The 23,814-nt window shown below is 45.3% G+C and overlaps 1 protein-coding gene across 1 annotated transcript in view; it reads left to right on the top strand.

The window, feature by feature from the left end:
* The window catches only part of CDK15 (cyclin dependent kinase 15), a 40,363-nt gene that overhangs the window by 15,771 nt on the left and 778 nt on the right, over window positions 1-23,814 (top strand). The window contains 5 exon segments of the mRNA XM_067298615.1: window positions 2,299-2,392; window positions 7,172-7,235; window positions 15,415-15,463; window positions 18,050-18,189; window positions 23,490-23,627. Of these exon segments, the coding sequence (XP_067154716.1) occupies window positions 2,299-2,392; window positions 7,172-7,235; window positions 15,415-15,463; window positions 18,050-18,189; window positions 23,490-23,627 (485 nt within the window).

Here is a 23,814-nt window from a genome sequence, read left to right as displayed (position 1 = left end):
GAAGTGTCATGTACCTTCAATGCCCAGATCCTCAGAGTCTTAAATTCAAATTAGGAACCAGCACAGCCAGCACTGTTCATTAGAAAAAATCTCTATAGAAGGTCTAGCTGTGGCTCTCTCATTTGAGGGCTGTACAGAGTCCACATGAAGTTTCTGCAGTGGCTTCTGTTTCCCATCGATTGGCCATTCCCAGCTAGAGTTTCAGAACCCAAACTGTGAGCAAACCTCAGGACCATTTGCTCCAAAACCACATAGAGTTGCTTCTCTTCTCAGTACAAATCAAGAGTACCTAAATGAACACTGACAGTATGCGGTTAAACTTGTGCAACGGGATCAGTGGATTACAGCAGCATACGTGGTTGCAAAACAGGGTGAGCCATTTGGGCACAGACATCAGCTGTGAAAACAGAGGGTTGATATGACACTGGTCTCAGTAGAGTCAGTCTGTGGGCTCCAAAATAGCTGATGCGGTAGTGCTATGAAACACAAATCTGTGTCGCAAAAGCTGTGAGTTAAGTTTCATGATATACGGCCCTGTCAGAATGTATCAGACAAATAAGGAGCTAAGCTCACAAGACCCAAGGCTAAGGTACATGAAGCTAAGGGAAAGTGCAGCAGAGATGTTTGTGAAAACAGCATTAGGTATGGATCTGGAAACAGACTTGGCATCACCTGATATATGAGGATGACCAAAATACCACAGATGAGTTGCATGTCAGGCTTTCCACTGACCACAGCCAGATAGGAGAAGCATCTTCAGGATTGCAAAAAACAAGATGTGAGAGGTAAGACAGCAGTGCAGATGACCAGAAGAGATTACTAGTTATAGCTCAGCAAGTGAAAATAATTCTTTCAGAATCTGTTAGACAAGGCTGGATTGTCAACATTTCAACCTAAAGGACTCAAATCTGGTAAAACAGAAGAAGATTCAGCCTAGAACCTGAAGAGCAGAGATGGGATATAGTGAAAACACAGAAAACCCAGAAGAAGTTTGGGGTGAAAAAGATAAAAAGTAAATGAGCAAAGTTTTACACCATACAATAAGACATGGAAATTCTTGCAAATAGATAAGCCTATCCTGGCCACAAGTATCTCATCATTATTGCCACCTGGACTAATCCATCTTAATAAAATAAAGCATTTTTTGCAGGCTTTGGTGTTTTCTTTAAGCTAGATGGTTTGCCTTGGCACAAGCACAGGGCTGGGGATGGAGTAAAAATAGGATTACTTCAATGTGGTGTTGCCACTGATTTCTTTATACCGTGAAATCCTGCCCTCAGTTTTGCAGTGAAGAGCTGATTGCTTCTAAAGGAAAATCTCTCCAGTGGTTAGTGCCTCTGTGCTCTTTCTGTATCCACTGTAGCCTTCAACCCAATATATTGTGTAGTAGTTCCCTGCTTATTTTTTCTATTGTTACCACCCAAATTTTGCATCTTTTCCTCCTGGAAAAGAACCTAGCATTCCACAAGCTTCTACCTTGACTGTCTTTTCTGGATGGGTTTGTAACAAGACGAGCTGAAAGAGATCTGAAACAAATCTTTTGGTGCTGGAGAAAAAGTGTTGCTTAGTGGGTTTCTCTTCCAAGGATATTGCCTGTCTTGTTTTGCTGGTGAAGCTTTTCTTTTCTTTTTTTGGGGGGGGTGGTGCTGAGAAAAAAAAAAAAGATGGGAACAGGAGCTTTGATTACTTTATTCTATTTTAAAATATTTATCTGAGAGGGATGTGAATGTGATGAATCTCTAGCCTGTTGCTGCCCTATTTTACTTACCCCCTTTTTAGGTCAAGTGTTTCAATGTGTAGGGCTTGGATCGAGCTTTTGATTACAGCATCCAGTTTGTGACAAGGGCCAGTCGCAAATGCTTAAGAAAGTGCTGCAAGACCAGTGATGTGTAGCATGGCCTTTCCCCTAGTAAGCCTTCCTGACTTCCCACGATCAGCAGGGTTTTCTCATACTGTACCCTGCCTACCACCGTACTGCAGAGGTATAGCAGCCTTCACTTAAGCCTGTATTTATCTGCATATATACAGACACCCCATCTCCTGCCCTGCTGCCTCCCCCCTGCCCCCCACTCACTCACTAGATGAAATGGACAGGGTATGCAACACCTACGGTTCCAAACTACACATATAGACATGAGATGAATATATATAGGCTCATATCAGGATTTCTGAAGCTGCAGATCAGGATTTCTAAATTTCCATTCCAACAACTGTTCTCTCTCTCTCTTCCCCCCCTGCCTCCCCTCATATTGCACATACTGTGTATGTGAATGAGTTAATACCTTGGGTTTCTTGCAGGAGTGCAGGCTGTGTATTTGTTGAAATGATCCAGGGCCAACCAATATTTGCAGGAACTTCTGGTGCTCTTGAACAACTGGAGAAGATCTGGGCAGTGAGTAAAATATACCCTGAAATGTGAGAAAAAAGAAGCTGTTGCTCCAGCCCCCTACTTCATTTTGAAGTCCTGAGCATAGGTCCTATGAATAGCAGAAATAATTTGGTCCAATCTGCCAAGTTTATAGCAGACTTTGTAACCCATTTTACATTTGGCAACTTTCTCTCAGACACAGGAGTAAATCAAATGACTTTCCTTTGATGTTTGTCATCTCATCAAAAATTTAAAGCCAGTTAAAGTGACATCAAATTGAAGAAGGCATAAAAGGTGTGCAGATACTGCAAATTCTGCTGCTTCTTGTTAACTCCCTTACTGTAGGATGCAGCACACCATATTCTCACAAAGAAGTGCTAATACCGCTCGTAACCTGCCTTGAAAGCAGCAAGGCCCTGGGGTTTTTTTGGATGTCTTTTTTAATTTTAACTTAGAACATTTTGTATTGTCCAGTTTATGCTGCAGCCCTACAGACTGCTTTGCCGAAATGGAAAGGGTGGTAAATTACTGTATGAAGGCAGCAGTGAACAAGGAAGGGCAGCAGGGAGATCCAGGAACCTCTTAAGCTGCCTTTTCTGCTGGGGAAAGTGAAACAGAGCTAAGTCCTCAGTGCCAGGGGGTGAAATGGAGGCAGTTACCTGCACTAGTGGATTTTGTAGGTGGCTGCTTAAGTGATTGTTTATTGCTGTTTGTTACTGGCTCTTTGGGAAGATGAACCCGTAGCTTCCTATTGGGTTCTGCTGCAGGGACCTGCCCTTTCCCATCTCCTCTGCCCAGAGGCTTTCCCAGAGGGGGCTAATCACAAGAGAAAGCACAGAAAACTAAAACTTGGGAAGTTACAAGAGATGGCTTTATAGCCTCAAGCCTGCATAAGTCAAGTTTTGCCTTCTGAATCCCTTCCTCCAGAAACGCCCCTGCTAGGTAAGGTTTTCCTCTGTGCTTTTGGCTAGAATGTGTTAAAAAGACAAAGAAGCAGTTCTGTGAACTTCAGAGTTATTAGACTTGAGTTCAGTCCATTTAAATAAATGCTGAATTTCTCTTTCATAAAAAGTGAAAAAATGAATTATTGAGAAAAAAAAACCATCCATACTTGGCCAATTAATAGGGTTCAAAGCTAGGGCAGGGCACAGTTTTCCAGCATGTGAATGAAGGGTATCCTTCCACTTATGGCTCTGAAATCTCCTGATATGTTTCCTGTGGTTTTGCAGTTGGAGGGTTATAGCCCTATTGTCATTTCTCTGCTATTATAACTGATTCCGTGATTAATACGCTTTGTGCTATGGAAGGCAAAAAAACTTATTTAAAAATCATGAGGAAGCCTTAAGAGTCATGAAATAATTAGTGCCTTTCACAGAAGGTTTTATGTTATTATACAGCCTGGAATGAGGCTCTGTGTTAGGCCAAGATTTCAAAGCTCCTAGAGGATTTCAGTGCCTAACCTGAGATACTTTGCAGAGTGTGAGGTTCAGAGTGGGAATTCTTACTTTTTTCTAATAGTTTTTTTCATGTAGTAATAATAAAGGCACGCTGCACCATTTCAGAGACAGTCTGCATTTGGGCGTATGGTTCTGTTGTATCATCTGGCATGCTTATCTCTGTTCAGGACTCTTGGCTCAAACACCATCCAGGCATATAGCTCGAAAATCCCCATTCTATGAAATGCGTTGATCCTGTTGAATCAAGACTGTCTCTTGCTGTCATTTCACCAACATTTCTTTTAGAGGCAAGTGCCACCTTAAGCAATCTCCATCCCCCCTCTCTACCCTGGTTACTCAATCCCACCCGTGTGTTACCCCTCACTTGTATGTAGGGCTACATCCCCTAGGGAACCCAGAACCAATTTTTCTCCCTCGATTACTTTAAAGCAGGACAGTTTACTTGCCCAGTTCACCATGTGGCTGCACAAACAGTAGCATCAGTGCTAATAAAGGGATGACAGAGGGCCAGGATGGGAAGGGGGTGAAGAAGAAGCTACTTACGCCAGCAGTGCTGCTTATGAAAGTATGGCCTGAGTGAAATGGGGTCTGCAATGTCTCCAGTTCTCTCTTGGCATGGGGGGTAAGAAAACCTGAGGTTAAACTTAAGATCCTTCATTCAAATTTCAAGCAGTCAGACACAGGTTTTGCAAAAAAGCCTCATACTGTTGATATTAACTTTGTGCTGAGAAGGACTCCCTGCGGGCTGTATAAGGCTGCAGCATGCCGCCAGCGTGCTCCTGTGGCTGAGCCCAACATGTGCCAAAACAATGACTAAAAGGTTTTGCCACATAAAATTTAAAATAGATGTCCCAGCAAAACTAAACCAAATCAGCTGGTTTGGTTCCCTCAGCTGGTTCATCGGAGGAGAAACAAGCGGTTAGGGAAAGGGCAACGATTTATACCAGCTTAAAGTGTTTGTTGAGATACACTGCAAGCGTACACCCTTCCAGCTGAACCTATGCCTCTGTCAAAGTGGGCTGAACTCAACTGCACCAAGACCTTTCAGTGGAGGAAAAAAACGCCTGCTTGGGGAAGCACAGCAGAACAGCGAGTACAGAATAACTGTTTTGTGCTGCTTTATTTGATAGCACAGAACAGAGAGCTTACAGCTGGACTTGGAGTGAACACACAATGGAGGAAACAATCCCCACAATATAATTCCTTTAAATTACATAAATACAACTCATTCTCTGATTTGGCATGAAATCTCGTTAAAGGTCCAGAACAAAATCCCCTGCCCAATCACCTTGTAAATTCAAAACCAGGTCCAAATTTATGGTTTGGAAAAGCATCTTCTGTAAAGAGAAGACTTAGAAAATAGACATCCATATTCATATGGCATTGGGCAATTGGGGCTCTGAATGCTTTCATACCTCAGCGCAGCAACACATGTAAGCATTTGCTGAAATCTTTGCGTATGCAGCAAAGTACAGACATGAGCAAATAAGTATTTTCTTAAATACTTTGCTCAGGAGAGGCAGAGTGCTGGGTTGACCCTGCGAAGTCTGATTCTGGCCCGTGCTGAACTCTCCCACCTCCGTCGCATGTCTTCAGGACTGAAGCCAGATGGCTCACAGGAGACCTGACAAAACTAGGGCCCAGACTAGTGCAGGAGTGGCACCCCAGAGTGCACACCTGGATTTTCCCTGCAGAATATTCTGAAGGTTTTGATGTGGCTTCCTGGAAAGCTAAGAGATTACTGGCAAATTTTGGCTTCGGGTTCAGCTCCCAAATGTCTCTCCTGTGCACTCGAAGGGTTTACTTTGGGCAAACCTGCCCTACTTACACTGCAAACATGCCACTTGGGAACGCACCCTTATCCAGAACAAACTACCCTCAGCACGGGCCACTGTCGAAAACCTGCACACGGCTGAAAGCTGCACGATGGCGGAGCTGAGGGAGAGGGGGTTTCCGAGGCCGATTTTACAGGGGGGGCAAAGCTCCCGTGCCTTGAGCTCTGCCACGGCGGGCTGAGCTGGCAAGCAGTTGGGCAAGGTTGGCTTTGGCAAGGTGCCCCACCGTGTTTCCGCTCACGTGTGGGGACCCTGCAGCTACCGTGCCAGTATGCGCCAGCCATGAAACGCCGGATCTGCTTGGGGCTGCTGTAATTCGGCTGATCTCCAGCTACGAGTGAGAAAAGCAATCAGCTACCAGATGCATGCCAACTGTCACAGCCAGGCTCTGTATTTGTTCTTTACTGTATTTCTTTACTGATGCCCATTTTTTTGCAATCTTACTGCAAGTTTCTGTGAGGCCCCGTTCCTTGTATCATAGGATCTCAGCTTTCATTTTAAGGAGAAGGAACTGTCTTGCCTCTGCAAAGCATAACTTATGTGAGACAAATCTAGTGTTGAAGAATGAATAAAAAGCCCTAACATTGTTCATATTAAAATTTCAGATTTTTTTAAGGCAATCTGATTATTTGGGGAGTTACTTGGATGATGAGCTTTGAATGCTTGGGAATGGCGGTGCAGATCTATAATACTATTATCACACACTGTGAACTCTTCTTGGATATTTGGCTTTACCTCTTTAGCACAAATCATCCATCCCAGTAGGCACAAGGCACTTTGCATGTGGTAAATCATAATAATGACACTAAACATCTGCAATTGCAACTAGCACAGAAAGAGATATGCTTGATCTCACACATTTCAGCAACTGTAATGAAGTTGGAGGAAGCTTTACTGGACCAGACTTTGCTTAGTGAGGACCTACTTCTGAAGCTCATAACTCACAGTAAAGACCAAAGACACTGCTGAAGCTCTGAACCCCTCAGGATGAAACACTGAACTGTTTTCTAGCACCTGCCAGGAGACCTGTTTACCATCTTTTATTTCTCACCCCAGAGCAGCTGGGGTTCCTATTACAGCTCCTAGCCTGTGCTGCCGCTGAGCGTAGCAGGAGGTGCCAGTGTGAGTTGGCAGAGTAAGTCCTGGCGGCACTTTTGGTGCAGGAGGACAGCTTCAGTGGTGAACAGAGCTGAATAACGTGACCCTGGTCTGGCAAATACGCGAGTAAGGGGCACCTGTTAGTGAAGCTGCATACACCTTTAGTGATATTCCCAGCAGCAACAACACTAAATCTCAACAGGACCCTATCTGTTATAGAAACAAATGCTAAAATATCAATGTCCTTCACATGCAGACGTCGATCGAGTGCCAGCTGGGGCAGTGTGAATCCGTGCTGATTCACAGTAAAGGCCACACTCTCTCTGCACTGAGACTGATTCCTCCAGCTTCACACCAACGCACAATGCTGTGGAGGTTATCGCTCTTCTCACTCTCTTCCTTGCTTTACACAGGTATTGGGGGTCCCAAATGAGGACACCTGGCCAGGACTTTCCAAGCTCCCCAACTATAAGCCAGGTAGGATTTAACTCACCAGAGCATCAGCTTTTTCTCTGAGGTACCAACCACTTAATAATTTTTGAATCGGTAATTCTCACTGTGAAAAATCCTTTGCTTTTTCAACATTATGTGCTTTGGTGTTAGTAAATCCCTTGAGCTATGTGATAAAAATAGTGCTGTTGTAGGACTGATGGACTAGGCTACAAGCAAAGATACAGGCATGCCAAAGTTGCCTCACTGAGCACTAGATACATGTTAGGCTGATGGAAGATTTCATTGTTCCGAATGCTAAGAGTTCAGTTAGTCTCCACTCCTCTCTGTAAAGGACCAAGGTCTCCTGTTTCAGACTGGAAAAGCTGACAGGTTCCTGGAGACATAGTTTATCTGAACTCTCCTTATTTTTATGGAGATTGGTTTGGGGGCCTGTAAACCTCATTTTTAAAGGTCACTGTCCCTGATTTTGATGTGGGCAAGGTGAGAAATCTGTGTGATTTATAAAGCTGGCTTCTTTTATTTCCACATGGGCTGGTAGAGAAGTCTGTGTCCTGGACTTCAAAGGGCCAGTTGTCTCTTATTTTAATGTGGGCAGGTTGAGAAGTATGCTTTGAAAAGCAAGCTCAGTCTCTCTCTCTCTCTCACTCTCACTCTGTCTTCCCTCTCTCTCTCTCTTTTTGTTTAATGTTTTCTCTTGGGAAAATATATTCAAGTGTCAGTGAGGGGGAAATGATGAGCACTGATTCTCAGCCTCTCAGCAGGATCATTCTCTAAGAGAAATATAAAAGTGAAATATTAAAAACCCTAGAATGTGAAATCCATCCATCTGCAATCTAGCCATTCTCTCTCACTCGTACCCTAGGAGAGGGGTGGGGGGAGTCTGTCTATCTGGAAGGAAAAAAAAGAGCAGGGGGGAGAGGAGGAGGGAAAAGATGTGCTTTGAGCAAGAGGTTTACAGGTTTAGTAGAGCATAGTAACATCTTTTCAAAGAAGTGGGTGTTGCTCTGTGACCCAGTCCAAGATGCCCCTCCTTTGATTCTGGTGCATGAACACTAAACATCCCCCATTTTCACATGGTAGCCGCCATTGGCTGAACAATAACCTGGTCTCACAGCCGAAAGGACTGGAATCCCTCACACAATTAGCTGAGACACATTAATCAAACCAGCGTGAAATGGGAATGTGTCGCTGTCCACAGCAAGTTTAATTTGGAGAGGGAGCAAGCACAGAGCAGACAGTTGGAGGGAGCACATTCCTCTCCAGCTTGTTGAAAGCTCAGCTGGGTACTCTACAAGTTGTACACGGGTGCTCTGGAAGGAAAGCGATGCTCATGTGTGGGACAAATTGATCACAAATAATTTTTTGACAACAGTCATTTGCTCATACAAGGCCAAGCTCTCAACATCGATGAAGATTAGGTATCCCAGATACTATACAGAGGGACAATCTGGAAGAGCTAGCATTAATGCTACACTAGTGAAGTAACTAGTGCAGACAGCACAGAGTACGTGAGTGCCCAGACTGCCCTGAGTGTCACTCCCTGCTAGCTCTGTGTTGTCTGAGTAGCCGTGCTGTCCCCTGCAGCTGTGGAGGGTGCCAGTGGCCAGGCTGGGAGGGAGAAGTCAGGCATCTAGGCAGCACGGGAGTAGTAAAGACCTGTCTAGCCATCATAAGCTGTCTTCAAATCTGAATTGCTTTCAGACTTGATAGAAAGTTTCCCTTGCGGACTCAAGCGGGGCAGAACTGACCAGTGCTGTACTGTGATCCCATGTTGCTGGCAGCTTCTGTGGCTGGAGCACGCCAGAAATGCAGGAACTAGCAAACATCTTGCTGTGCAAGCATCCCACCATGCTGGCAAGCACATGGGAGAGAGGTGTTGAGCCAGTGTGTGGGGCAGTTGCTGTGTCAGCTGGGGAGAAGGCATCCCTTCCTGCTCCTCAGCACCTGCCCGAGGGGCTCTGAGCCGCTCCAGCCATGCACTGGAACCAAGTACTTGGCTCAAACCTGCAGTACACAAACCAGTCTGGAGAGCATAAGGCTAGTCATATAGGGCTAGGCTCTTTACTTGAGTCATGAACTTAATCAAGCCAGTTTTTGATGGGTCTGCCAGTAAGAAAACAAATCAGTCTCTCTGTTTAAAGCTATTTGCCATTCACATGCCCCTGTGCACTTCCCTTTTCCTCCCTGAAGCACAAGGCTGTTATCTCCCAGGATACCCTCAGCCCAAATGGCAGCTGTGGGGCCTGCCTGAGAAAACCTTTCCTCTTGAGAATATTTCCAGCCCAGCTGTGTGAATCCAAGTGCCTGGGACAGTTCAGATAAGCAAACAAACTTTCTAGCACTTCCCCAAATCCGAAGGCTTGAATGCTTTTAGCTAGTCCTATTGATGTTCGCAGTGAGCACAGGCAGCAAACAAACAAACAGGTTCCTGCCCGAGGCAGAGAATGAACACAGCACAAAACAAAGCGCCGAGGTGTGATCCTATTCTCATTGAAGTTGATGGCAAAACTCCCACTGGATTCAGCAGTGTCGGCTCAGCCCCAGACTGAGGTTGTTACTGGAAGGGTTCCTGGGCCAGGTGGGTTAGTAGGAATCTTTGAAATGAAAGCTGGAAACCTTTAGATGTTTTTGTGTCACTACTGTGGGCTCAAGCACATCCTGCTGCAAACTCTGAAGAGGAGATCCAGCATGCACTGTGTGGGTCTATGGGCCGGCCACACGGAGGGCAGCTGGGGAAAGAGCAGCTCCCTGGCCCCACTCTGGGCAACTGGCCAGGGATGAACTGTGCAAGGGAGCAATGGTCCACCCTATGTCCTCTGCCTCCTTGCACAAAGAAGTTCAGAAATGGGCCTCGTGCCCATTCCCTACAGTTTGCCAAAAACACAACCTGTATCTGAACCCAGGTGAACAGGGAGGATGGGCAAGCAAATCTTCCTTGGCCAACTCCACTGTGATCTCCCCCTGTCTCATCAGGAGAGACACGTTTAATAGTGAATTACACACAACTGAGGAGCCTGAGAGCAGAGCTTTATCCCAGCGCTGGCTTCAGACCCAGCTCCTGAAGAACATGAAGGGCTGGGCGAGCTCCCGACCCACGTCTCAGTGCCCTGGCCCTCTCCCAGGCTCCCCGGCACTCAGGAGCCCTGCCTGTAGTGACGAGGCTTTGCCCTGTGTTAGCTCATTTGTTCTGTTCCCCTCATTTTGCTTCCCCTGAAAGAGGCAGTTGTAGCTCTGTTAACACTATTTTTGAAAGCTCTCATGCTGTGTGAGCTCAAATCCTTGCATTAATCTACTGCTGTGTTCATTTCACTGCGCTGAAAAGCAGGGAGTTTAAATCCCCTCTAAACACCACTGGTGACACCAGAAGGCCAGTGTCTTGATCCAGTCCCATTAATGGTTTGAATCTAGACAGCAGGGGTCAAGGGCAGGAAAGGATTAGGAATCACAGCCCATGACATTAAGCTAGTGCTTTGCCAAACTGGGAATACTGGAGTGCCCAATGCACTGAGTTCTTTTGTATCTCCTTTCCGCTGACATTTGGACTCCAAAGAGGAGGCAATAGTGCATATTTTTCTATAACATGCTGGGAACTTGCAATGAGTGAGCTATAACTTGCTGGGCGTGAGCTTTACTCACTGATTGCACAGGCTGACTAACATAGTTTCCTACCTCAGGTGCTATCCTTTCATTCAGCAGGCACTAGTTTTACACTTGTCTTTTTCAAATGTAGCAATGGATTTTAAAGTAAGCTTAATTTTCAGATGTCTGCAGGCTTTGCTACACTGAATGAACTTTAGAAGCTTTCCACAGCCAACTTCTCCTCCTGAGCACAGATTTTTGGTATCTCTTGCTTTTCCAAAGTGCCACCAGCAGATGGAGGCAACAGGCACTGAACACAAACTTCAAATGGCATTTTTGAGATTACAAACGATGAAATCTTTATTGTCATAATAAACTGCATATGGCTTTGATCCTGATGGGAAAAGCAGCACGGTAACTAATGTGCAATATATGCTGGCCAGTCTGCGGGGAAACTCCCTACGTGGCTGGCAGTGGGCACGGATGGCAGGCTAGAGCCTGCCCCACGGGCAGAGCTCTGCTTGGGTCCTGCAGCCGCAGAGATTTCACTAATGAGAGGAACTGTCTGTGGGAGCCTGCAACCCCACTGCCTTCATCCAGCAGCACTTGGCATCCTCTTTCTCTCTCTTCATCAATTAGGAAAGTTTAACATTTGTCCTCTGGCTTGCTTGCCTTATTATCAGTTCATTAGCTGTTTCCACCTGGGTTTTCATATAGGAAGGTATTTCCTCATTAGCATGCCCTGCATTGCATACTGATAGAAGATAACAAACCCAGCCATTACCTTTCAGATCTACTCCTACAGTTAAAAAAGCCAATCATCAGCCCTACACAATCCCATTATTTTATGTGTAGATCATCACTGTAAGATGATTAAATCAGCAGTTTATCCACTTTTTGGAATGATATCCAAATATGCCTTATCTTACCTTTAAAGAGTAACTGTTTACATTGTTTTACAATTGTAGATTGGTCTTAATCTTTACAGTAGGGAAAATATTTACTGGTCTGTTCTTACCCTCCTCAACACAATGGGGGCTCAGAAGTCTCTACAGGTTTGTCTATATGGGATCAGTCAGGAGATTAATCTGAACTGATTTAAAGTGGATTAGTTAGCTGCATTAAATCCTTGAGTAGAGACACGGTGTTTTCTTACCCATATCTTCCGTTTATTATCAAAGCTCTTTATACTCAGTGGCAAGTTTGGCAGTCCTCACTCAAGCAGAATTGAGAGATTTGTTTGGACAGGGACAGCAGTAGTTGGCTCATTGACTCTTATACTACCCTTGTAGATAATTATTAATTTCCCTGTTATATAAATGATAAATTAAAGTCAGAGGCTTGCTCAAGACATAGCAAAGATGATAATTCAGGTATTCTTCCCAGTTCCCAATAAGCAAACTGATATCTCTATCTGTAATGTAAAGAAAATCCTGTTTTCTCTTTATAATGTTAATCCGTATTTCACAAAGACAAAATGGCATTTCAATTTAGACATCATTGAAACATTTTGCCTCGATGTTATCAACTGAACTTACATTTTTTAACTCTTATGTTAAACTCATTAAAGAATGTTAATGATAAAAGTTTTCAATAGAGTTAAAGTACAATGTTTAAGTCATCTTGACATTTTTATTAAATATTAAAGGAAACTGATATATTGTCATGGCATGTTTCCATCTCATTGAATCAGAATTTTCTGGCAGAAAGTTACAGCATCTGAAAGTTTTTGGCCAGCTCTGCTAAGAGGTAAACATTTCTACCTCATACAAAAAAAGGTTATGTCTTTCCAAACCATTTTAAAAATTGTTTTGCTTCTATTCTTCCTGGAAACATTAAGTCTCTACTCAATATTGACAATTTATTTCTACAAATATATTAAAGTTGAGGGGGAAAAATGAAGGAAGGAGGATCCAAAGAAAATGTTAACAAGGATCCAAGAGGAATCTGCTGCTGGAGTTAATCTCAGTGATTGATTTGGGAGGGAACTATTCAAGATACTAATATATTAAACCACATATATCTGTGATATTTCCAGAGCTCTAGCACCAAAGAGTCATGAATCCCATCTCAGATTATATCGCCACTCACTGCTTTAGCAATTACCGTAGTATTTGGGTATAGGAACATACTTCAGTTGTGAACTGTTACTCACACTGTGATATAACTGACAGGTTTAACAACCTGCTTGCCTAGCTTAATGGTGCAAGATTGCTGCTGAAAAGGTTAAGTGCTGAAAGTTTGGTCATTTGTACTTTTTCAAACTGTCTGTGTATCAAGCCAGACAGGAGTGACTGAGCCCCGGGGCCTGGCTTGCCGCTGCCCGGCGCTCCGGGAATGGCTGCACCGGTGGGAAGGCAGAGGGGCTCAGCCAGCACCTTCTGTCTCTGAAGGATACAGCTGGCTTAAGCAGCTGTGCATGGTCCCAAATAGAGAAGGAGGCCAGATTCCCTAGTACGGGGCAACACAAGCCCCCTTCTAATGCTGAGCTTGTCTAGTGCAGCAGTGAAGCTTGCTTCCTGCTGATCTCGCTGCCACGGGGCTGCCAGTGCAGCCCTGGGCTAGAGGGCTATTCAGCACCACCCTTCTCATCTCCTCCCCATGTCCAGAGCCCTTTCATCTCAGCTGTCATGAATGGCGCTCAGGAGACTGTAGCTGGGTATAAATTACAGCTTTCTGATGCTCTCTAACCTGCACAGGGCCTCTAACTCCCTCCAGAAAGTAGCCTCAAACATCCTTCCAGCTCCCTGACACCTTGACTCAATTGAAGCCATCTTCCCTAGCTTCAGAGAAAATGCCTTGAAGCTCCATGCTGCATTGAGTCTCCTACAGCTGCCTTGGCGAGACTAGTGGTGGAGCCATCGGTTTCTGCTCTCCTGGCTGGACTTGCCTTTCCCCCCCACTGCTAACGTCCCGCAGAAAGCAAGCAAGGAGTCAGGGAGAAACAGAGGGAGCCTGGGCAATCCCTGACAAGAACAGGGCAGGCAAGCAGCAGGAACAGTTGATCCTGCCTTGGGGGAGAGAGAGGTGAGAGCACCTCTAGAGGTGTCTGCGAGGCCCTTTCTGTGAGTGCTGGAGAAGAACAGCTGAGAGCTCTGGCACACTCATCTTTGGCAGTGATCTGGATATCTCATACTGATGAATCACACTCTCTGAATTGTGTGTCTTTGGATTTCCTCCTACTGTTGGTGTTTTCATCAGGCCTGAAGAAATAGCTGATCTGGTACCATATGGATCTTCTCTACCCATTCCGTATCTTTGTGTTTTGTTATAAAACCAGGATCTGACAAACCTAGTGAGTGGGACATTCCCAAGCCAGTGGGATTGGTATCAGAGAACTACCTGTCCGTTTATTCATACTCCTGGCCAGGCTTCCTAAAAAAATTAGACCATCATTCACATCATCTTCATCTCTCTTTCTGTTTCCCTTCCTCTTTCCAGCAACCTTGGTGCCTACTGACTGATCAAACAAATGTCTTGAAATGTTGATGTTGGGCAAGCAGTTGTATTCTGACAGGTTTTATGAGAAGAGGTGGGGAGGTGGAAGACAAATGCTCTGGGAATGAGTCTATTTCAGGGAATGAGTATGCTGAACTATTTCATATTATGTTCATATGTGCTGCCTTGCAGCTGCATGAGATCTGGCATTAGGAATTATCATTAGGGGTTTGGTGTTCACATAGCTTTATGGGTACCATATCTCCTTTACCATCCATGAACCCCATTTATAATTTTGCAAAGGGTAAAATCCACACAACAGGGAAGACTCAGAGGTAAGCCCTGAACAGGGCTAGCCTTCTGTGAGGTTCAGCTTATGTTCCATTGCCTAGAAATTTCCCTATGGTTTGCAAGAAAATGCCTCTGTTAGTCAGCTGTAAGGGGAGTCTTCCAGGCTCACACCATTATATTTTTATCTAAACTCGAGCAAATTCATGTTTTATAAGAAAACATTTCAAGAATTTACTCCTCCACATCTTCCATAATGTTTAGAAATGTGTCCTTTAAAAACATCAACAACAACATGCCCTTCCCAAACCTGCAAAGTCTGCAAAGATCCAGTCTGGTAGCAGTGTTTGAATAAATAAGTACAAAGCATGTTGTATTTAGTGAGGGAATGACAGCAAGAACAGTGGGCAAAAGAAAGTGGGATCCACAAGCCTTTGCTGCCCCCCCAGCCTTTCAGCCAGATCCCTGCAGAAAAGCCCCCTAATGCCCACGTGGGAGTACCTGAGCCTCAGCAGCCCCTTGGCAAACAGAGACAATTGCTGGGGGTTCAGGCCTGCACAGCTCTTTTGGCTTCCTCAGGGTGAAGGCTTTGGAGACTGATACTGCTTTTATTGAAGGCACAGCGAAGACTCCCACTGACTAAAATGTAACAGAAGCAGGCCCAAGGCCTCTACTCACAGACGTGTGAAAGGAAAGGGTTACAGAACAGGAACAGCCTTATTAATAACATCAGTGCTGGTACTCAGGTCCTATAGGAATAATGTATATTTATAAATACTAAGATGACGGATTCTATAGGGCCCTTTGAAATTCTGAGCACATGTTTTTGTAAAGGCTCAAAGAATGGTTGTTGACTTGATTTTTGTTTAATCCTGTGATTGCATATTAAACTTTCTAGAATTGGTTGTTTCCAGGAGACCTCAGAGACTCCGAATGATCTATGACAGGTAAGCTTCCTATAACAGCAGTGTCAAAATGGCCTCTGGGTTTACTTGTTTCTTTATGCAGTCATTTAACTTGAAATGAGCTCTTTTGGCAAGTTCAGAAAGAGCGAGGCGGTTCTGTCGTAGTAAGCAGATCTAACGTCAGTTAAGCAACGGATTTCGAGCAGAGGTAAGCACATAGTGGGTTTATTATTCTCAGAGGAGTAGTGATTATTCCCAGATAAGCAGTGACTCAGTGACATTGTGTGGAGCTTTTTGAGGTGTGCAGTTTGATTCAGAAGGTCATGCTTTCCCAGGCCCTCTTGCGCAGGCTCAAGACGGACCTGCACTGTCCCAGTTTTCATTTCTAGAAACAGACTGTAAGAACATTGCTCAAAAATGTTAAGGAGGACGCACTAGGACAGCATTTATACAAGACCATGAAATAATCTTGTGATTAGTTAGGATGGGAAAATTCACATTCTTCAGTGGCTAAAAGCTACAAGACCAGGGCTGCGATTAAATACCTCCGCCTGAGCAGGCACACCAGCACCTCCCAATCACTCTCCAGTGTGCTGAGAAGGGAGTGGCTTTCAAGCATATATATATATATATGTACGTGTGTGTGTGTGTGTATGTATGTATACATGCACACATACATATATACATACATACATGTCTGCAAAAGACATTTATAGTCAGGCAAAGCACCCTAACCTAGCTCAGAGAGCCTTTACAGTAGAATCCCTCCCCAAATACTGATTTTGAGGGGACTCTGTCACAGCACAGCTTTACAGATAGGTACAAAAAGACTAATCATCCCCAGGGTTTCTCCTCATGACTGTGTTCATATATAAGTAAAGAATCCAATATTCTTTGAAGGATGTAACCACATTTTTCATTACTGTTGTTCATTATCTGTCCAGTTCGTGACTTTGCATTCAGCCCTGCTCGGAGGGAGGTGTGCTCCCCGTCAGAACTGGCTTTCCCAGACTCTGCTCTGAACTGCTGAACAAACAGGTTGCAGTTTTCAGCACAGGTTGCTGCAGTGCCAGCCACTGTCACACACATCTTCGGAAACGCACAAAGCTCAGCACGTCCCAAACCCAGATAACACGGGTCCTAGAAGAGAACAGGCCCTCTCTCATCCTGAACAAAGAAATAACTATATTCCTTGAAACCCTGCCATATCACACGTCTGCTTTTTGGCCGCAACCCCTTGTCAAGCTGCATTACAGCTCCGTACTGAAGGGCCAGCCCAGCGCCTCTGCAGCACAGCTGTGTTTCAGAGTCCCTGTGGCAGCATGGCCGAACTGCCGCGTTAGCACACTCTGCTCTTGAGAAGGCACAAGCTGCGTCGCCCCCTTCAGCCATGACTCTCCAGGGCCGATTAAGAAACCAGAGCTCGGCCGCCGGCAGGAAGCCTGGAGCGACGGTGGGAAGCACTGAACCGTGGCGCTGCCTGGTGCGGGAGCCTGCCGGAGCGGCGACCGAGCAGGCAGAGGGCAACCTGTGGCTCAGCTCGAGCAAGCAGCCTCAGGCTGGGTGCTTCGGCTCCCGGTGCCAGCTCCTGCTCCCCGAGCCCGCAGGGGCTTGGGCCGTTTCGCTGGAGGTGAGAATTCAACGGGTACCTACCACAGCGAGGCCAGATACCTTTTACAAAGCTGTGTTTCTTAGGGTGTCTCTCTCTTTTTTTTTTCCCCCCAACATTGTATCTCCTCAAAACAAAAAAGCCAGTACGTCAGATGCCCTGTATAGCAGCGTACAGGGAGGGGGATCTGGGCGCCATGATGTCACTTGGCGGGGAAGCACCGGGGGGCAGAGGGAGGAAGCACAGCGGGCCCTGCTCCCCTGGGCCTCCTGGTGCTGAAACATGATCAGAGCAAACAAGCAAAGTAAAAGCTGTAAATCTAAATGACTGCTTTTATTTGTTTGCTTGTTGGTTTGTTTTCTCCCTTCCACTTCCTTGTCCCCAGCTGGTTTCTCCTCCAGGAGGCAGGCACTTGGCATTAGTATTTGCTGGGCATGGAGTGTGCGTGTCTCACATGTATTTTAAACACTCTTCCTGAGAAATTCTCATCACTGAGATTCATCTCAGTGAATCCCCAACACATTTATAACTCAGATGCACTCCTGGTACAAGGGTAGGAAATGGAGAAAGGGTATTTTGTTTAGTTTCTTAATTTTGACCTCCAGTCTGCTCAGCGGGTTAATTAGGATATTTTGCACACTTGTGCTTCTCTCTATAAATCCATAACACTAACCTCTGATATTCAAGTTATGATATGTGTAGTGTAATCCTCCCAGTAATCTACAGTAGCATTTTCCCTTTTGCTCATGACCGTGTCTTTACAAAATAACAATTTATCTTCAAATTTTCTCTGAAAAGATGAGTCTGACCTGAAATGGATGTATATACTCCAACTTAGTCAAGCTCACATGGAAAAGCAATGTCCTGGAAAACCAGTATATCTGGGGTGGGTTTACTCAAATCCCCTGTGTTCCTCCACTCTCTCTGTCTCAAGCTCTGGAAAGGGCTGGATCTAGCTGTGGTTCCAGCTTTCTGGCTTGCGCTCATCTCTTGTGCTATTTTCTCTCCTGTTTTCCTAGGCTGAGCAGGGTGCCAGCAGCGGAGGATTTGGCCTCCAGAATGCTGGCAGCCTTCCCTCGAGGGCGCATCTCTGCGCAAGATGCGCTTGTTCATCGCTTCTTCAGCCCTCTGCCTCCACAGCTACATCAGGTTCCTGCAGGTAAGTTAACCCTTGATTTCATCTCAGCAAGAAAGAGCTACTCCACATACCCTTTACTATGAATTTCTTCAGTAATTGAAAGGTTTCTGACATCTACCTGGACACCTCTTTTCTGTGGTCCCCCCACTCCCCCAAGCAAGCTGCAAAGTTTATATCCTGTTACAAATTACACAGCTCATTTTTCTGTTTTCTTTCGCTTGACCATTATGTTAATAATAGAAGGGGACCACAGTACCTCTACAAAGCTGAGGTGACAGGCATGTGGTTTCTCCCCCAGTCTGCACCCCAGGAGCCCAGAGCCTTTTCCTTGGGCTGGGGCACACTGCATGTTCAGGCTGACTCCCGTCGGTCCCTCCTGCCCTCTGGGGTTCCCAGCTGCTTGGCACCAAGTGCTGGCCCTAATCCCTTGGGCCGCTCCTCCTGCTCCCTGCTGAAGCTGGGAGACAACGGCTGTTCCTCGTACCCTGTCACGCTAGTTCTCCCTCAGTAGTACCTGCATTTTCTTCTTCCCTTTGCTGCTTTCTTTAAGCACACAGCCACGTACGCACAGCACGTGCAGATCTGCCTCCCCCCGACCTGACGATGAGCGTAGGGTCTGTCAGGCTCCAGGTCCCGTCCCTCAGGAGGAAAAGCTCTCCCCTATCGGGCAGCAGGCCAAGCAGCCCCAGCATCCTGCCCTGTCTCCTGGGCACCAGCTACGCTACTTTGTTGGGGTTTTTTAGATAGGGGCAATTAAGAAGAAACCTTCTTGGACCACGTTGTCAAGCTATTTGAAAACTTAATTTCTGGCTTCTCTGACATATCCCAAGTGGAGGAGCAGCCAGCTAGCGTCTCTCCCAAACTGCCACCCCTCTGAAGGTGCTCTGTGTGTATGTGCACGAGTGAGAGACATCTGCATTCCTTTTCTGTTCACCCAGCCACAGAGCACAAATCTACTTTGACACTTTTAGAAAAATGAAAAGATGGAATCTCGCAGGAGCCTGCCTGTGCCGGGGGGGGAGGAGGGGAGCACTCACAGCAGGAGGGAAGTTGACTTTTCTTTATACATATAGGGTTTTTTCCATGCAGAGTTTAAATTATGCCTGATAAAAGGAGTTTCATGGATGTTTCAGTTCTTTCAAACCCTCCTGGCTTCCTCCCAATTAAATGAGGTTTGTCAAAGCCACAGGGCTCTGCTGCTGCCAGAGAGGCGGACAAGCACTTCCCGCAGTGACATCTCCAATCCCCAAGGGAGAAGATGAAAGTGTCAGTGCCGAGAGAGAGAGAGAGTGTGGAAAAAAACAGGTACAGAGACAGACAGTGTGAGAGAAAGGGAGAGAGTGAGGAGAAATAGAAGGAATGAGAAAACAGACTGGCATAATGTGTCAAGCTCTCCGACACATTTCCAGAGAGGGGACAGATTCATTTCACCTGGGTTTATCCACCATCCCGTATTTATTATCCCCCACATTGCAACAAGAAGTACCTTGTGGACAGGAAACTACATGGTGTTATCATAGCAAGTAATGTGCTGGGAACAGAATCAAAGTGCATAGGGCTGAAACACGTATGGTATGATCATGCAAGATCATATTCATGAGTGACGATTAGGCCTGTAAAAATTAGGCAATTCTGAATAATTTTCCATGTAGCCATCCCTATTGCCATAATCGTGTAAGACATTTTTTCTCCTGTGTCATTTTGGTATCACATTACTTTGGAATTTAACTGTATCATTTTAAAATTCTGATTGCTATGATAACACAGTGCAGATTTGAAATATATTCTGTTCCTACTTTGTTCTAGAGGATGCTGGCTATTAGTTCCCGTCCTCTGAAGGAGCAAGTTAAAGCAGAAGGGCAAAGAATGAACTGGAGATGAAAGGTGAAAGGAAGAGGGGGGTGATCTCAAGGTGTGTGAGAGAGTAAGCGGGAAACAACACCTGACAAAATAAAAGGTGCCCATAAGAAATTATTTTCTATTTTTATAAAATAATTGTAGCCAGAACTGTCCTTTTTATAAGTTGCTGTGACAAGTTGAAAGCCAGAGGAAGTTTTTCAAAGGTCAATTCCCTGGGAAAAAATAATTGGGGAAATCAGTGTTTCAAAGACAAGAATGCCTCCAAATAGCATCTTTCTGATTATGGAGGGGAGTGCTAATGGCTAGATGCTGGCTGCTGCCCCCAGGAATGGGGAGAGGGAGCAGGGGGCTCTTCGCTTCCTGGTAGTCAACTCTAGTAGAGGGGAACAGGATGCTCTTGCTTATGCTCACCTGGATGCAAAGTGCTGGAAAAAAAAGTAACTCACGCTGGAGGAAAGGAAGGCTCTCCGTCCGCTGAGAGAAGCTGGTCCACAGAGGCACACTACAGCTGCTCGCTCTTGCCTCTCCAGCACTAGAAAGGGCTGCTAAGGCCCAGGTTCAAATACTGCTTGCAGTCTTAGTGGGCCTTAATTCTATACATGCCACCAGCACCTCTGCATATGGCAAAGGAGAGGAGCAGTAGGCGGGGGGCAGCAGCAGTAGTGTCCCTTCGTAGAACAGGAGCATTTACTACCTTTTTCTGCCCTACACCAATCCTGAGACAATAATCTTTGTGCAGTGCAGCCCAGCACTACAGCAGCTCTGATAAAACCTCAGTCTAGCCCTTTGCCACCTGCTAAGGCAGAATGTTTTCTGTCCAATTAATCACTTCTGGAAGAAAGCTGTGATCCTTGAATCAAGAAAGCAAGAGCTGCGCTCTCAACTCCATGTCAGTTCGGAAGTGCAAAGGGCCCTCTGAGAAGGTATCTCACTCTGCCAGAGGGCAGACACAGTAACTAACAATTGCCGCTTATTATTCTTAGTTATAAATTTAGTTTCTTTTCCATCTCTTTTGCCCTCAAATGCTTTAGAATAGGCTCACTGGTGGGGAGCGTGAGCAGTGTAATTTAGGGGTTGGCACCAGCAGGCTCCCACAGAAAATGGCCTGTGAAAATGGCTCTGGCCAGCAAGCTGCAGGACAACCCCAAGACATGAGGCAGGGAGGCCTGTGATGGCACCTCAGATCATATCCCCACTGTACTAAATGTCCAGGCTCAGTAGAGACCTTTCTTACAGCTCAGGAGACATTCAAACCTAGGCATAGCATCAACATAGCTTTTGGACATCAAGAACAATTTATGCCCCATGAGGAGGATTTAGTTGTTGCATGGATCTGATCCTGACTTTCGCTAGGAGGGACTTGCTCCTTTTGGGTACAGGTAGTCTCTAGTTATCACCTCCCTGCAACAGTTCAAAACCAGTGTGCCAGGTGGTGATGACACTGTATTGTGTCTCCTAAAAATTCCTGCTATTCAGCTTTTCAGAGACAAGGAGGAGAGGGGAGTCTTGATGTTAGCAGAGCACTGTTTTAATCCTTGTTGCCTCTAAACCTATGCAAAGCAAGTGTAAGCAATGAGGAGGTTACAGCTGCAAGCCCAAAGTCCCATTACTGTTGGGATTAGCTGGTGCTGGTAGATGTTATCACGGGGCACATATAAAGAGGAGGTGGCTTTCATGGACATCTTATTTGGGTTGGCAGCTTTCCTTAGGTTCTCCTACATAGCTGAAAGGTTTATATACTCACATTTTTTGGCTTCTGTGATTTGCCCACCTCTGTATACAGAAAATGGATATCTGCTATTGAAAATCAGATACAGACACCTATAATGTGAAGTTCCCACCAGGTGTATGAATCTGGTTTGTAATGCTTCTTAATAAGGGAATAAACCAAAGTTGGTGTTGAGCAGCAAATCAACTGATTATTGCTCCTGAAGCAGAAGCAGTCCTTTCTGTGAGGTGACAGAGCTGATCTTCACTTAACTCTGGCAAAACTCCCCTCACTTCACCAGACCCGATTTCCATAGTGGTGGCAAATTTGCTTGTGTAAATACTGGAAGGACACTGAGGTTTTGCATTACGTCATTAAGCCACCACTTTCACCACTCTAGGACAGAGCCATTGCAATATCACAGCAGATGTTTCCAGGAGCAGCGTGTGACGAGCACAAGCCTCTGGAGGTGTTGCCCCATCTAAGCTCTTCCCTGGGATGTTGTGCTTGCAGGAGCTGAGTCCTGTTTAGGTGCACAGGATGAGGGGGAGAAGAGAGAGGGCAAGTTTCCTTTGTTCGTTCCCCAGCTCAAGCTCTTGCAAAAGCAGAACTGGCACAGAGTTTGGCCCACATGACTTGTGGGAACAAAATCCTACAGACATGGATCAAATGCTCTGACTCCCTTGATCTCAGGCCAGAGAATCTCTATAAAGGTCCTATTGTTCTGGGAGATAAACTGCTCTTTTGGGGAGTGCTGTTAATACCCTTCAAGGAGGCAGACTATCGCATCAGAGGTTAGCAGACATTTTTCCATATTTTGTCTCATTGCAAAATTATATCTGAGGCTTCTTTATCTTCCACTTTCCCTTTAAGACTCTTAATTGCAAATCTAAGATGATTTAGTTGTCTTGTCTGCTGTGAAAGACAGCCGGACTGGAACTCCCATGCAGTCACTTCCCATCCTTAGGTGCACTTCTGCCTTTACCCAGTTATCAGCAGAAAAGAGCAAATGGGGATGCACTGATCAGATTTCTAAGGCACAAAAGTTAAAGCTAAGTTTGAGACGGTGACAGCAAACAGCCATGAGCCTAGGAACTCAATTAGCCTGAAAGACAACTATCTCATTATCTTTCCTAAAATGATATAAATACATAAGAATATAAAAATTTAAAATAAACTCTCTCTCTATTGACTGTCTAGATGACTGAATTTCACTGTTCAATTTCTTTAAACACCCACTTTAGTATTTATTTATTCTAAGCGTGAAGCAGCTACGATAATTAGACTGTCAGATTTGGTAAGTTAATGAGGAGTCACTGGAGTGGAAGGTTTTGCGTTTGTGAGATTGCTGAAGGAGAGAAGCTCTGTGCCTTTGCTCTATCTCTTTTTTCTTTTGCTTTTTTTCCCCCTCCACTGGGTGGGAAGGAGAGAGCTTGGCAGTGCACAGATCCATTTGAATCCTTTTGATTAGCAGGTTGCATTCCCACCACTGTTCTACCAAATAATGTTTTGCTGGTTGCTCCAAGAAAAAGAAAAAGAAAAAAGAAAAGAAACCATAGATTAGATTTCTAGAGAAGGGAGCCTAGATTAAAGAAATCCTCTTCCAAAAAAATCAGAGGGAGTGGAACTGTAAGAAATAAGATCCTGAATTAGTTTATATGGTGGGTAATGTCACAGGAGAGTATTAGGGAAGTAGCACGGTGAAGGAAAAGGACCATTTTGCAACTCTTTCTTTAACCTGGTTTCTCCACAGGACAGTCAGGGCTCACAGTCCCAGCAGTGAGGTTGCAACCTGAAATCTGTGACCTGTTTGCTTCTTACCAGAAAGGCCATCTCTCAGGAAGTTCAAGCAAGTTTTGGTGGAAACCAGGAATGGTTGAGTGCTTCTTTGGTAAGCATATGGTTGCCACTTTCAAAGCTGATGCCATTACCCTGAGCACATGAATTCCTTGTGCATGAAAGGTGGGAGAACAGAACAGGTGCCCAGGGCTGGATCACCATATCCCAGGCTGTGGGCAAAGTGGGAAATTTTCTTACATTCAGAAAGAAGAGATCAGTAAGCCAATGGCCCCCAATGC

The sequence above is a fragment of the Apteryx mantelli genome, chromosome 6 (genome assembly GCF_036417845.1).
Source record: "Apteryx mantelli isolate bAptMan1 chromosome 6, bAptMan1.hap1, whole genome shotgun sequence".
In the NCBI taxonomy this organism is placed as follows: domain Eukaryota; kingdom Metazoa; phylum Chordata; class Aves; order Apterygiformes; family Apterygidae; genus Apteryx; species Apteryx mantelli.
The sequence above is the reverse complement of the archived record's forward strand: the minus strand, read 5'-3'. Positions and strand labels throughout refer to the sequence as shown.